The 14,090-nt window shown below is 47.3% G+C and overlaps 1 protein-coding gene across 1 annotated transcript; it reads right to left on the bottom strand.

The window, feature by feature from the left end:
• Nucleotides 1-5,615: 5,615 nt before the first annotated feature.
• Nucleotides 5,616-12,767, bottom strand: BPIFA3 (BPI fold containing family A member 3). The gene is made up of 5 exons (XM_064276424.1): nucleotides 12,644-12,767; nucleotides 11,964-12,114; nucleotides 8,082-8,231; nucleotides 6,774-6,858; nucleotides 5,616-5,780 (listed from the first exon to the last, which is right to left on the bottom strand). Exons 1-5 carry the CDS (start codon nucleotides 12,765-12,767, stop codon nucleotides 5,616-5,618), a joined length of 675 nt encoding a protein of 224 aa, XP_064132494.1.
• Between the last annotated feature and the right edge of the window lie 1,323 nt (nucleotides 12,768-14,090).

Genomic DNA, 14,090 nt, shown 5'->3' with positions numbered 1-14,090 from the left:
TGAATGATAGAATTTTGCAAGACCAATGACTTCTTCATTGCAAATACCTTCTTTCACCAACATAAACGGCAACTATACACATGAACCTCGCCAGATGGAACACACAGAAATCAAATTGACTATATCTGTGGACAGAGACGATGGAAAAGCTCCATATCATCAGTCAGAACAAGGCCAGGGGCCGACTGTGGAACAGACCATCAATTGCTCATATGCAAGCTCAAGATAAAACTGAAGAAAAACAGAGCAAGTCCATGAGAGCCAAAATATGACCTTGAGTATATCCCACCTGAATTTAGAGACCATCTGAAGAATAGGTTTGATGCACTGAACACTAGTGACCAAAAACCAGATGAGTTGTGCAATGACATCAAGGACATCATACATGAAGAAAGCAAGAGGTCATTGAAAAGACAGGAAAGAAAGAAAAGACGAAGATGGATGTCAGAGGAGACTCTGAAACTTGCTCTTGATCGTTGAGCAGCTAAAGCAAAAGGAAGAATTGATGAAGTAAAAGAACTGAATAGAAGATTTCAAAGGGCGTCCCGAGAAGACAAAGTATTATAATGACATGTGCAAAGAGCTGGAGATTGAAAACCAAAAGGGAAGAACATGCTCGGTGTTTTTCAAGCTGAAAGAACTGAAGAAAAAATTCAAGCCTCGAGTTGCAATAGTGAAGGATTCCATGGGGAAAATATTAAACGATGCAGGAAGCATCAAAAGAAGATGGAAGGAATACACAGTCATTATACCAAAAAGAATTAGTCGATGTTCAACCATTTCAATAGGTGGCATATGATCAGGAACCGGTGGTACTGAAGGAAGAAGTCCAAGCTGCTCTGAAGGCATTGGCGAAAACAAGGCTCCAGGAATTGATGGACTATCAATTGAGATGTTTCAACAAACAGATGCAGCACTGGAGGTGCTCACTCATCTATGCCAAGAAATATGGAAGACAGCTTCCTGGCCAACTGACTGGGAGAGAGCCATATTTATGCTTATTCCCAATAAAGGTGATCCAACCGAATGTGGAAATTATAGAACAATATCATTAATATCACACACAAGCAAAATTTTGCTGAAGATCATTCAAAACTGGCTGCAGCAGGATATCGACAGGGAACTGCCAGAAATTCAGGCAGTTTCAGAAGAGGACGTGGAACCAGGGATATCATTGCTGATGTCAGATGGATCCTGGCTGAAAGAGAATACCAGAAGGATGTTTACCTGTCTTTTATTGGTTATGCAAAGACATTCGACTGTGAGGATGATAACAAACTATGGATAACATTGCAAAGAATGGGAATTCCCGAACACTTAATTGTGCTCATGAGGAATCTTTACACAGATCAAGAGGCAGTTGTTTGGACAGAACAAGGGGATACTGATTGATTTAAAGTCAGGAAAGGTGTGCGTCAGTGTTGTATTCTTTCACCATACCTATTTAATCTGTATGCTGAGCACATAATCTGAGAAGCCGGACTATATGAAGAAGAACAGGGCACCAAGATTGGAAGAAGATTCATTAACAACCTGCATTATGCAGATGACACAACCTTGCTTGCTGAAAGTGAAGAGGACTTGAAGCACTTACTAATGAAGATCAAAGACCACAGCCTTCAGTATGGATTACACCTCAACATAAAGAAAACAAAAACCCTCACAACTGGACCAATGAGTAACATCATGACAAACGGAGAAAAGATTGAAGTTGTCAAGGATTTCATTTCACTTGGATCCACAATCAACAGCCATGGAAGCAGCAGTCAAGAAATCAAAAGATGCATTGCACTGGGTAAATCTGCTGCAAAGAACCTCTTCAAAGTGTTGAAGAGCAAAGATGTCACCTTGAAGACTAAGGTGCACCTGACCCAAGTCATGGTATTTTCAATCACATCATATGCGTGTGAAAGCTGGACAATGAATAAGGAAGGCCGAAGAAGAATTGACGCCTTTGAATTGTGGTGTTGGCGAAGAATATCGAATACACCTCGGTCTGCCAAAAGAAAGAACAAATCTGTCTCAGAAGAAGTACAGCCAGAATGCTCCTTAGAGGCAAGGATGGCAAAACTGCGTCTTACATACTTTGAACATGTTGTCAGGAGGGATCAGTCCCTGGAGAAGGACATCAGGCTTGGCAGAGTACAGGGTCAGCGGAAAAGAGGAAGACCCTCAACGAGGTGGGTTGACACAGTGGCTGCAACAATGAGCTCAAGCATAACAACGATTGTAAGGATGGCGCAGGACTGGGCAGTGTTTCGTTCTGTTGTGCATAGGGTTGCTATGAGTCGAAACCAACTTGACGGCACCTAACAACAACAACAACTGCCACTCTTTGGGCTTTGGTTTCCTCCTCTATAACATGGAGCTAACACCACCCACCTCCTAGGGCTGTGGAGAGGGTTAAATGTGGGAACAAATGCAGCTTCCAGCCTAATACCTGGCACAGAGTCTGTGCCCTAAGACTGTGAATTGCAGCTACAGGGCACAGATGGTCGGGCCTGAAGCAAGGTTCAGGTCATAATGTGCGGATTCTTTCTGCTTAAACGGAGCCCTGGTGGCCCAGTGGTTAAAAGCTACGGTGAGCTACGGCAGCTAACCAAAATGTTGGCAGTTCAAACCCACCAGTCACTCCTTGGAAACTCTATGGGGCAGTTCTACTCTGTCCTATAGGTTCACTATGAGTTGAAATTGACCCTACGGCAACGAGTTTTTTCTGCTTAAGCTGCCCCTACCCCCGACCCCAGTATTATCATACCAAAACCCGTTGCCTTCAGGCCTATTCCGACTCGTAGTAGACCCTATAGAACAGAGTAGAACTACCCCACAGGGTTTCCAAGGAGCTGCTGGTGGATTTGAACTGCCAACCTTTTGGTTAGCAGCCGAATTCTTTAACCACTGCACCACCAGAGCTGCAGTATAATGATTAAAAAAAAAAAAAGCTGTCTAGTGGGTTCCGAGTCATAACGACCCTATAGGACAGAGTAGAACTGCCCCATAGGGTTTCCAAGGAGCAGCTGGTGGATTCCAACTCCTTGAGGAAGCCTCTGAACTGCCCCAGGAGGGTTTAGGAGGAAGGTGACAAACGGTGCCTTCAGTGAGAGCCCAGGCAACCCCCAGGGTACAGGACCAGCTTTCCTGTGTTTGCTCTTTGACTCAGGAGCAGGAAGAACCCCACAGGCTCCAGGCTGTCAAGGGGGGCCATTTGTGTGAATACCAGAGTTTAGGGTTGCAAATCCCTGGTAAAGCATTTCAGATTAGGAAGCTTGAATGGAAAGATGGAGACTTGAGCTTCTCTTGCCCTATGTTTGTCTGAGCTGTTAACACTTCCTTGTTTGGGTTCGTCAGTTCAGTGGAACATGTATTTCATCACTTTCCCCTGGAAGGGAGGGAGGGAAGGCTGGGGGCGGGGGTTGCCCTAGAGTCTGGCTGCCTTCAGGCAGCCTGGACTTGGCCATTTCCTTGCTACGTGACATTGGGCAGGTGACTTTATCTCTCTGAGCCTCAGTTTCTACTTGGGCGAAATGGGATAACAGTTTTGTTATGGGGTTTGCAGTAAGGATTTGATGAGATGCTGAATATAAACTCCGAGCACCATGTTTGGCACATACCAAGTGCTTAGTACATGAGTGATACTACTGTTGTTATTCCCCCTTGATTTCTCAGTATGTTTTCCAAACCCTCGGGTGGAGATGGGAGGGAATCAATATTTATTAACTGCATAGTCAATAATCAAATAATTAAAAATTATTTAAATGACATATAATAAGAATTTCCCATGGACCTAACATATGTTAAACATAATACAAATGATTTTTAAAAACGTATTCATCACAAGCAGCCTGCAAGGTATTTTTAAATTTTTGTTAAAATAGAATATTTATTTTAAAATGCACATAAGCAAATAGTTCAAAGAATTTTCACAAAGTGAAACACTTCACCCTAACCAGCACCCATGTCAAAAAACAGAGCAGTATCAGTTCTTCAGAAGCCCCTTTAGTCCCCTCCCAGTCCCTAAGCTATCCCAGAGGGTAGCCACTCCCCTGTTCTCTAACAGGATAGATTAGTTTTCCTTATTCTGGAGCTTCATACATATGGGAGCATATGACATGTGCTCTTTTGCATCTGGCTTCTTTCACTTAACCTTGTGTTGTTTCTGCAACTCATCCAGATGGTCATGTGTGGTTGTGGATTCCTTTCATTGCTGCAGAGTTTCCCACTGGGTGGCTAGGCCGCAAGTTATTTACCCATATTCTATTTATCTGTTTTTTAGATGAGCAGTTAGGGAGTTTTTAGTTTGGGGCTGTTGTGAATATTGCTGCAGTGAACATCAATGCACAAGTCTTTTGGTGCCAGCTAGCGTGCATTGCTGTTGAGTATACACCAAGTGGGGGAATTGCTGGGCCATAGGGCAGGCACATGTTCAGCTTCAGTAGATGCTGCCACACAGTTTTATAAAGTAAAATTTACCTCCCACTAGCAGTATGTGAGGGTTTCTGTAGTTCCATGCCCTATAAGAATTTGATTCCCATTCTGCAGATGAGGAAGACTGAGAAGTAAAGTGTTTTTTCCCAAACAGCTACTGAGTCATAAGACCAAGATTCATTCACTCATTTAACCATAAATATCTGCTGAGCCCAAAGTCTGTGCCCAACTCTATGCTGGGGGTTGGTGACTCATCAGTCACCATGATGGACACGGTCCACACTCTCATGGGACTTCTAGTTGACCTGAATCTAATCTGAACTCAAATATGTTCAGCTCCAAAGTTTATGCTTTTCCACTCTATCACCCTTTCTCTGGAGCCTGGGGAAGTGCTTGGCACACAGCAGGGGGATTGAATGAACGAGGGAATGGGAAATCTCAACAGGACCCTCCCTGCGTTGCTCAGCAAATCCATGGGTGGGTTTCTGTTTGCAAACGACAGACCAGGGCTGCTTTCTCTGGTGTTTCTGGGCTGATGGGCAAACCCAGGGATATTTAGTCTGGGAATGGACGCTTTATCAGGTTGGGCTTCTGGAACCCAAGCCTCAGGGCCCGGGCAGGGGGACCTCTACATCCTCCCGAGCTAGAGGGAGTTTATTGGGAGAGAAGACAGGAGGTCCACAGGAGCTATGGTAAAGGTTTCCAGAGACAGCATAAGCTCCACTCTGAAGGAGACTTAAGGTCCCAGGACATGGCAGGTCCTGATCATCGTAGGCAGCTAGAGGACATTCCGTCTGGCGTGTGGAGGTTGGCTGAATTCATGGTTGGTTGACTTCATGAAGTGCAGCCTGTTGTGTAAGAAGGTCCACCTTTGGTCACCAGGCCTACACCCCTTCCACCCACAAACCCACACTGAAGGAAAACTTATCCAACCATGCTGACCAAGGGCCGATGCCAGGAGCACTCACATGCAAATTCTTCCCAAACAATTTTAAATTATTCGTTTCTTGTCTTTCTTTCACTGTGAGCTCCGTGAAGGCACATACAGCTCCACGAAGGCAGGGACTATATTAATCTGCAACTGGAGTGGGGATGGGCTTAGGCTTGGGGAGGGGCCGGTGGGCCTACTGGGTTGGGTGGAGATCTTGAGAGAAGCTGCAATCTCTGCTAACCTGAGGTTTGAGTCTGTTTCATAGAAAGTGCAGACAGCCCTCAGGCTCTGGTGGAGGATACTTCTTCCAGCCATTGGCCATGTCCAAGCTGTCTTTCCCATATGGCTGCAGACACTCACCCAGGAGGCTTTTCAACAGTTTCACATCCAGCTGCCTGAGGATTTCATCCATCAGAGGACATACCTGGACCACCATCATAGAGAGAAGGGTTAAGTCAGGGTCTGGGAAAAGAAAGTTGGAGTGCCTATAAACCAGAAACTCCATCAGCCTGAGACCAGAAGAACTAGATGGTGCCTGGCTACCACCAATGACTGCCCTGACATGGAACACAACAGAGAGTCCCTGATGGAGCAGGAGAAAAGTGGGTTGCAGGACTCAAATTCTAGTAAAAGACCAGACTTAATGGTCTGACTGAGACTGGAGGGACCCCAGAGGACATGGCCTCCGGACTGTCTGTTAGCTCAAAACTAAAATCATTCCTGAAGCCAACTCTTCAGACAAAGATTAGAGTGAACCTTAGGACATAGAATGATATTGGTGAGGAGTGTACTTCTTAGCTCAAGTACACACATGAGACTAAGTGGGCAGCTCCTGTCTGGAGGTGAGAAGAGAAGGCAGAGGGGAACAGGAGCTGGTTGAATGGACACGGGAAATACAGGGTGGAGAGGAGGAGTGTGCTGTCCCATTATAGGGAGAGCAACTAGGGTCATGTAACAATGTGTGTATAAGGTTTTATATGAGAAACTGACTTGAATTGTAAATTTTACTTAAAGCACAATAAAAAAGAAAGAAAGTTGGAGTGCCTGTGGCTGGAAGCTTTGACTCACCTGGATTTCCAAAAGGAATTATGCAAGAGGGGTTCCCTTATATTGAGCACCAATTACACACTAGGCACCATGCAGAACACTTTTGTGCATTGTCTTCCTGAATCCTCTTGACAGCCCTATGAGGTTAGGGACTGTGATTTTTTTTTTTAAAGATGGGGAAACTGAGACTCAGGGAGGCTAAGTCACTTGCCCAAGGAGACACAACAAGTAGATGGCAGAATTGTAATTTTAATTGAAATTCTTCAGATTCCAAAGCCCAAGATTTGAAACTCTCCTAACTGCTAATATATATGCCCTGACCCTCAAACTCAAGGAGGTCAAAATGGAAAATATTTTTTCCAAAAGTTACCTGGCTCGCTACCAGGAGTGGAATAACTTTTTCCAGGTTCTCTCTGAGGTTGCGGATAAAATGTTTCATCTTTGGTGGGATATCCCTAGAAAAAGAGGTGGGCGAACAGAACAGATAAATACAGGACATACTGATACCAGGTGCTATGTGTTGAGTACACCTCACACAGTCATTTCGTCCTCACCCAGCCCTATACGAGAAGTATCACTGTCAGCAACAGTCAAAGGAATAACTCAGAGAAGTGACGTGACTTGCTCAAGGTCACACAGCTAGTAAGTGCTGACTGGATTAGAACCATGTCTACATAGATCCAGAGCCCACAGTCTTTCCTCTCCACTGTCCTCCCATGAATGCTGCAGGCGGGCTGCAGAGAGGGAGGAGGAACCTAGGCACTCAATGAACGTCTGACGAGTAAATGGATGGGCATCCACTGAAGACTTAGTTGTATTCAGTATGCTGGGATTACAAAGACAAATCGGGCACAGACCTTGCCCTTGAAGGACTCACAGTCTGTTGAGATTGATGGGTTTGGTCAGTCAATCTACAGATCTTCATTACTGTCTAGTTTTTCTGTCTTGTTCACCACTATATCCCTAGCATGGAGCACAGTGCCTCGCACATAGGAGGTGCTTGGTAAATAGTTGTTGAATGAATGAGTGATGAGGAGGGGTTTTAGAGAAGATGGGAAGGGCACTCCAGGCAAAGGGATCAGCACGTGCAAAGGTGAGGTGGCGTGAAATGCTGGATGTGTTGAGGATGCATGGATCTTTCAGGGAGGCTGGAGGAAAAGGGCTGCAGCTCCAGGCAGGGAGAGGACAGGTAGTCGCATTCGGGAGTTTGTGCTTTATCCTGAGGGCATTGGAGAACCATTGGAAGGTTTGGACCAAGGGCTGGAACTTGACCAGATTTCTGTGTTAGAAGGTTATTTCAGTTGCAGGGTGGAGAATGGAATGGAGGAGGTGAGATGTGAGTCAGGGAAACCCGGGAGGAGGCTACTGCAATGGTCCAGGCAGCTGACTGAGCCAGGGCAGTGGCTGTTGGGATGAAGAGAAAGGAGAGATGAAGGGCTACCAGGAGGTCAATACGGGAACCAGTGAGAGATGGGTTGCAGAGAGTGAGGAGGAGGAGGAGTCTGGCTCCTGAGAGGGTGGCAAGGCCATCACTGGGATGGGGACGTGGGAGGAGCAACAGATCCAGGGGAAAGGATGAGGTCTGTTTGGACTTATCCAGGAGGTGGGGGAGAAGTGAGGCTGCAGCTAGGGCAGTGGGAAGGGAGCCAGGGCTGGGGGATGGCAGCTGGGGCCTTACTCAGTTAGGACCATCACATTGACACTGCTGGGCTCCACGTGGCAACTGCCCATTGCCAGATCCCTTCGGCCAAACTCGTCTTTCTCCAGCCAGAATTCCACGACGAGGTTCACGTGTGCATGTAGCTGTATGATCTTGTTATTGAAGGGCCTGGGGAAGAGAGAGCAGAGAAGGAGGACGAGGTGGAGAGGGAGGAGGAGGGAGAGGAGAGGAGACAGAAACTGTAGGAGGAGGTGGAAGTAGCCAACATGAAGGGTGGCTCACTCCTGTAGGCAAAGATGGCCGCTGTCTGCTGCCGGGGCCTCTCCTTGCACCCTGAGCCCTTTCAACAAACTAGTGAGGAAGGCCCAGTGGGGATTCATGTCACCTGGATGTTAAATCTTCAAGTCAGGGATTAAGGAGAAAATTGGGAAAGCCAGAGTGGCTTTCAATAGACCAGATCAGGGGCCTTTAAAAATTCAAAAGCTGAGAAATGTATTTTCAAAATCTTTACCATTTAGCTGTGAGCTCCCTTTCCTTGGGAAAAAGACAGTTTGAACAAAAGGAAAGAAGAGTAATGAGGCAATTAATCACTAATTAATCATTAATGGGATTCTCTCTCTTTTTTAAAAAAAAAAAATCAAACCCAGTGTAGTGAATTCACATAGGTTTAAATGAGCAAATGAGCTCCCTCCACTGTCTAATGATCTCCATCTATATTTCAGCTGAAGAAACCAAGGTTCAGAGAGGAGAAGTGACTTGCCCAAGGTCACACATGAGTATGGAAGCCAAAATCAAAGCCAGGTTGGGTTCAGGAAGTCCTGGGTTCTCGGGTTGCCCAATTTTCCCCCAGCTCCTGGATTCCTAGTGCAGAGGAGCAGAATCCAACAAACCCTTCTTTCGTGGGACTCACAGTCTAAATCTGATGTCAAATTCAAGTGAGATGTTTGCCCAGAACCACTCCTTATGGAAAGACATTCGGATCCTGCTGTCCAGCTGAATGTTGGTGATGTTGATGCTACACAAGGAAAGAGCAGAGGCCCTATGTGAGTGAGGGCCTGTGGACAGGCAAGGCTGCATGCTGAGAGACAAGCTGGCCTGTCTGCAAAGAGGGCCTGCCAATGGGAATTGGAGTCAGGCTGTCTAAAAGATGCTCTGAGAGCAAGAGCACACAGCAGGAGCCCTGGGTTGCAAGCTGGCCCAGAGTGTTCCATCAGCTTTACGCACTGATTTGTGCACCTACAGCCAACTGCTAATGAGCTGAGGGCCCAGACCCAGGACCTGTCCTCAGATGGAGCCTCTTACCTCAGGAGATAGCGCACAATCCACCTAGCCCAGGCCAAAACCCACGAGCTGTCTTTGACTTCTCTCCATCCTTCCCTGCCATCCAACCCATCAGTAAATCATATTGGCCCTGCCTGCAAAATAGATACTCAATTTGGTTACTTCCCACCACCTCCTTTTCTATGACCTAGTCCAGGTGACCATCACATCTTGCCTGGTGATGCTGCAGCACTGGGCTCCCTGTGGCCATCTTGTCTTCTCTACAGGCTATTCGCCACACAGCAGTCACTCACCTGCCACTCAACACTCTCCGCTGGTTTCTCACTGCTCTTGGAATAAAATCTGATCACCATATTGTAGCTCCCAAGGCCCAGCAGGATCCAATGCTCACCTGCCCATAGAGCTGATCTCCTCTGACTCTTCCCCTTGCTTACCCAGCCATGCAGGTGTTTCTCTCTTCCTCAGAGACTCCAAACTGTTTCCTACCTCAGGGCCTTTGCACTTACTGCTCCCTCAGCCCAGCATGCTCCCCCCACCACCCCATGTCACTCACTCCCTTTAAGTTTCTACTTAAGGGTCACCTCTAAAAAGGTTCTTGTGGTCAACCTCCTCACTCTAACTGCTCACCTTGCTAAATTTGTCTCTATAACATGTCCTTCTACCTAAAATCAGTTATTGACTTTTGGCCTATCTCACTAACTAGAATGCAAGACCCAACAAGGCAGGGACCATGTCCTGTTCAAAGCTTTATTCCTAACACCAAGCCCAGATCCTGGCACACAGTAGGTGCTCAAGGAATAACTACAGCAATTGTTAGAAGAATGAATACGAGGAGGTGATTATGCCTGCACATCGTATATAGATCAACCCTGCTGGTGACTACTGGGACTAATTCAGACTAGAGAGAAGGGGGATCAAGGGCATAGCAGGCTGGAATAATGATGCTGTATAGTTCAGCAGCTGTGACACCTGGGAAGCTGAAGAGCCCTGTCTCAGTCTGAGAGGAAGGAGTTAAAATAAAGGTGAGGAGAACTGGCCTAGTTCTCCAAGGTTTATTATAGATATCAACTATTATTCATCTGCTAAGTCCCTGGGTAGTGCAAATGGTTAGCACACTCAGCTGCTGATTGAAAGACTGGGGGTTCGAGTCCACCCAGAGGTGCCTTGGAACAAAGGCCTGATGATCTACTACTAAAAAAAAAAATCAGCTATTGAAAACCCTATGGCACACAGTTCTATCCTGACACACGTGGGGTTGCCATGTACGGTGTGATAGACCACTTTCGTGTGGCCTTTCTCGCCATGGTCTTGTAACTCTCAAGTGATTGGGCGGGACTGTGTGATAGGGTAATTGTGGCCTACACCAAAGGAATTGGTCAGTTTTGCCATCCCGCTGGGCTTGAGGCGAGCCATGCCAGAGGCTGGAGAGGAAAGATCCCACTATTGGCAAGGAAAAACAGCCAGGAGCCTGCATGTCCTTTGGGCCCGGGATCCCTGCGTTGAGAATCTCCTGGAAGCAGGAGACTGAGAGAGAGGCAGGCAGACAGAGAAAGAGAGAGAGAGCTGTAACCCTGAAAGCACTGAGAAGCGGTGGCAGGAGAGACCCAGCAGCAAAGATCAGGCGGCGCAGTGGGATTCCCACCCACAGAGACAGAAAGTTGAGTGCCTTTGGGGAGAGGCTGAGGACGAGGGAGAGGTGTGCCTGCCAGCATGGCTGGGAAGAGGCTATCCCGCTGGAAGGACTGTATCCTGAGTGTTCCTGAGCCTGAATTATAACTGTTACTTCCCTAATAAACCCCATAATTGTGAGTGTTGTTTGTGAGTTCTGTGCGGCCATTGTAATGAATTATGGAACCCAGCAGAGAAACAGAGAATGCCGTGAGAGGGGCGATTGGTGTCAGAATTAGTAAAGATGGCGGAGAGAAGAGGCATGTCTGGCCTCCGCCTCATAAACATCAGCCTTGGGCTGTTGATTTTGATTCTCTTCCCCCTTGTGAAGTTAGAGGAGGTCAGACACCGCCCCCATGCTGTTTTTACACCACAAGTCAGCCTTCACCCAACAGCAACTGGTTTGGGTTTTCGTATACATCAGAGAAATTACATGCATGGTCCTTAATTCTCAGAACAATTTTCATACCCAATTATTATACCCATTTCACTGATGAGGACTGAAGGCTGAAGCTCAGACAGCTCAAATGCCACGGCCATAGCCACACACCTAAAAGCAATAGTGTGGGGATCTGTATGCAGACCCTAGTCCTGGATCCCTTGGCACCCCAGGTGTTTATCCAGGCTGTGCTTTGGGTACCCATTTTATAGATGGGACCACAGTGGTTAAGCAAATTTCCCAAGGTTGGTGGTAGAGCTAGGATTTAAACTCAGACACTTTTACTCTTGAGCCTTCGTTTTTAATCTCCTTGCTATGCTGTCTCCCCAAAGGATCCCTTTGAGTCCCTTTGGGCCTCCCACTCATCCTTGTATTGGCACTTCCACTCTCTCTCCTTTCAATAGTCTTTCCCTCTTCCTTCAGGCCTCCAAGCCCTTTACCCCTTCAGCTCTGCCCTGTGACCCAGAGGCCTATAAAGAGCCCCAGGGTCAGGGTGGGGTTCCCGGTCTTACCTGTCTTCCTGCTGCTGCTGGAAGTCCGAGCTGCCAATTAGCCAGCCCACCATCCCTGGGGCCGCATTCCCCGAACCATTCAGACTGCTTAGGAGCTGCAGGCTCTGGATCCGGCCCTCTGCATTGTGGCTTACGAGGCCCTGGACAATAACTGAAAATGGACAAGCAACCAGTGATCTTGCACAGGGTGGTGGTAAAGGTGGGCTTGGTGTCAGGAGGCCTGGGTTGCAGGCTGTACACCCCTTCTTGGCCGAGCGCTTGTAGTTTGTCATACCCCTCACTGGGATTCCTCATCTGTGAAATTATGCTCTGCAGGGTTGATGTGAGAAATAAGTAATACTGCCCTGGCAGAGGGGCTGGCGGGCAATAGCTGCTCAAAGGAGATATCATAGTTGAAAGTTTACCTGGTGCTATCTCTGTGGGAGTGGGGATAAGGATAAAGGGGAAAATAACATAAAATCAAACAAAAGAGGGGTCTTGAAGTGATTGATGGTGATAATATGCTATGAATTGGTGTGTGGTGAACTCAATCCCAATTTTCTGTATTTGAAGTCTAAGGAAAACGGAGAAAAAGGGTGAATGGCTGACCTGAGGTCACACAGCAAGGCAGTGGTAGGCCCCAAATGATACCTTCCCCTCCCACCGTGAGGGTAGCAGGCAGAGCAAGAGTCTCAGCTTACTTCTCGCCAGGGTGGACCTGCTCTCTGTGTGGGCTTTGGCCAGGCTGGGCCGGGGCTGCTTGGGCAGAACTGAGTGCAAAGCCAGCAGGTCAAGGAGAATGAAGAGCTTCCAGAATGGGGGCATCTTGGATACCAGGACCTGTGGGTGCCAGGAAGTATCAGCTGGGGCCCAGGCAGATGGCTGCAGAGTTGGCCACCCAGATGGATGGGCTCATGGTTTTCTGCAGGAAATGGCATCAGAGTTAGTCCCCAGCATACTACGGGGAGATGTTGCTATGGGCTCTGGCAGCTGCCACCAGGGCCTGCTCACATGGTGAGAGCAGTAGGTGGGGCCTGCTGGGGAAGAGGCTGGGCTCCACAGGGAGGCCTTGTTGCTTGGAGACACCCAGCAGAGTCCACTGTTGGGTCATCCAGCAGGAGTCCTGTGTAAGACACTGGCACAGGCTCGACACTGGTGACACTTCAATGAATAAATGAATGGATGAATGAATGAAGATGGCTAACTCCAGGTTCTCCAATTGGACTAGAACTTTCTTAAGGGCAAGATCATCCTAAATGCCTGCCACAGTGCTTGCTTGCCAGAAATTAAGTGCTAATGGCGTTTGATGAGTGACTAAATGACTGAATAAATGAAAGAGTGAGGAGCACTGATTTCTGGATCTTCCACCAAATTGCAAGTTTTTTGAGGGCAAGGTGTGAGTCTAATTAATCCTAACGTCTATGGTGCATCCCGTGACACTTGCTATACAACCTGTAGCCAGTTATCTTTGAACTGATTCTAACTCATGGCGACCCCATGTGTGTCAGAGTAGAACGGTGCTCCTTAGGTTTTCAGTGGCTGATTTTTCAGAAGCAGACTGTGTCAGGCCTTTCTTCTGAGGCACATCTGGATGGACTCAAACCACCAACTTTTCAGTTAAGGGTAACTGTGTCACCCAGGGACTCCTGCTTGCTATATAGTAGTTACTAATGAATGTTTATTAAATGATAAAAATGAGTAAATGAATGTTTGAATGGGTGGATGGATGGATTCTGGATAAGATTTACAGGAGGGGGACAGAGAGGATTGAAGCCAAAGCATCAGGTTTACTTCGGAGCCTTGGGGCTGGGGGTCAGAGAATTCAGTTCAAATCCCCCAGTCCTTCCCATCTCAAAAACTGACACCACCATCCATCCGGTTGCCCTGGCCCCAGACTTGGAGTCATCCTTGAGTCCTCTTTCATCATCTTCTACGCCCTCTGTCAGGAGCACTATTGACACATCCAGAACCTGACCATTTCTAGCCACGGACTTAGGAGTTAAAATTGGAGCCGTTATCCCCAGTCCTTACCTATGAAGAAGCTGACCCAGCTGGAGTGACAAGGACTCACAAAGACACATCAGCTGGGCCCTGAGTTATAAAAACAATAGCTAGGACAATCTTGGAAAACATCTTTTAAGAAAGTTT

Source organism: Loxodonta africana, chromosome 24, assembly GCF_030014295.1.
Source record: "Loxodonta africana isolate mLoxAfr1 chromosome 24, mLoxAfr1.hap2, whole genome shotgun sequence".
In the NCBI taxonomy this organism is placed as follows: Eukaryota; Metazoa; Chordata; class Mammalia; order Proboscidea; family Elephantidae; genus Loxodonta; species Loxodonta africana.
The sequence above is the reverse complement of the archived record's forward strand: the minus strand, read 5'-3'. Positions and strand labels throughout refer to the sequence as shown.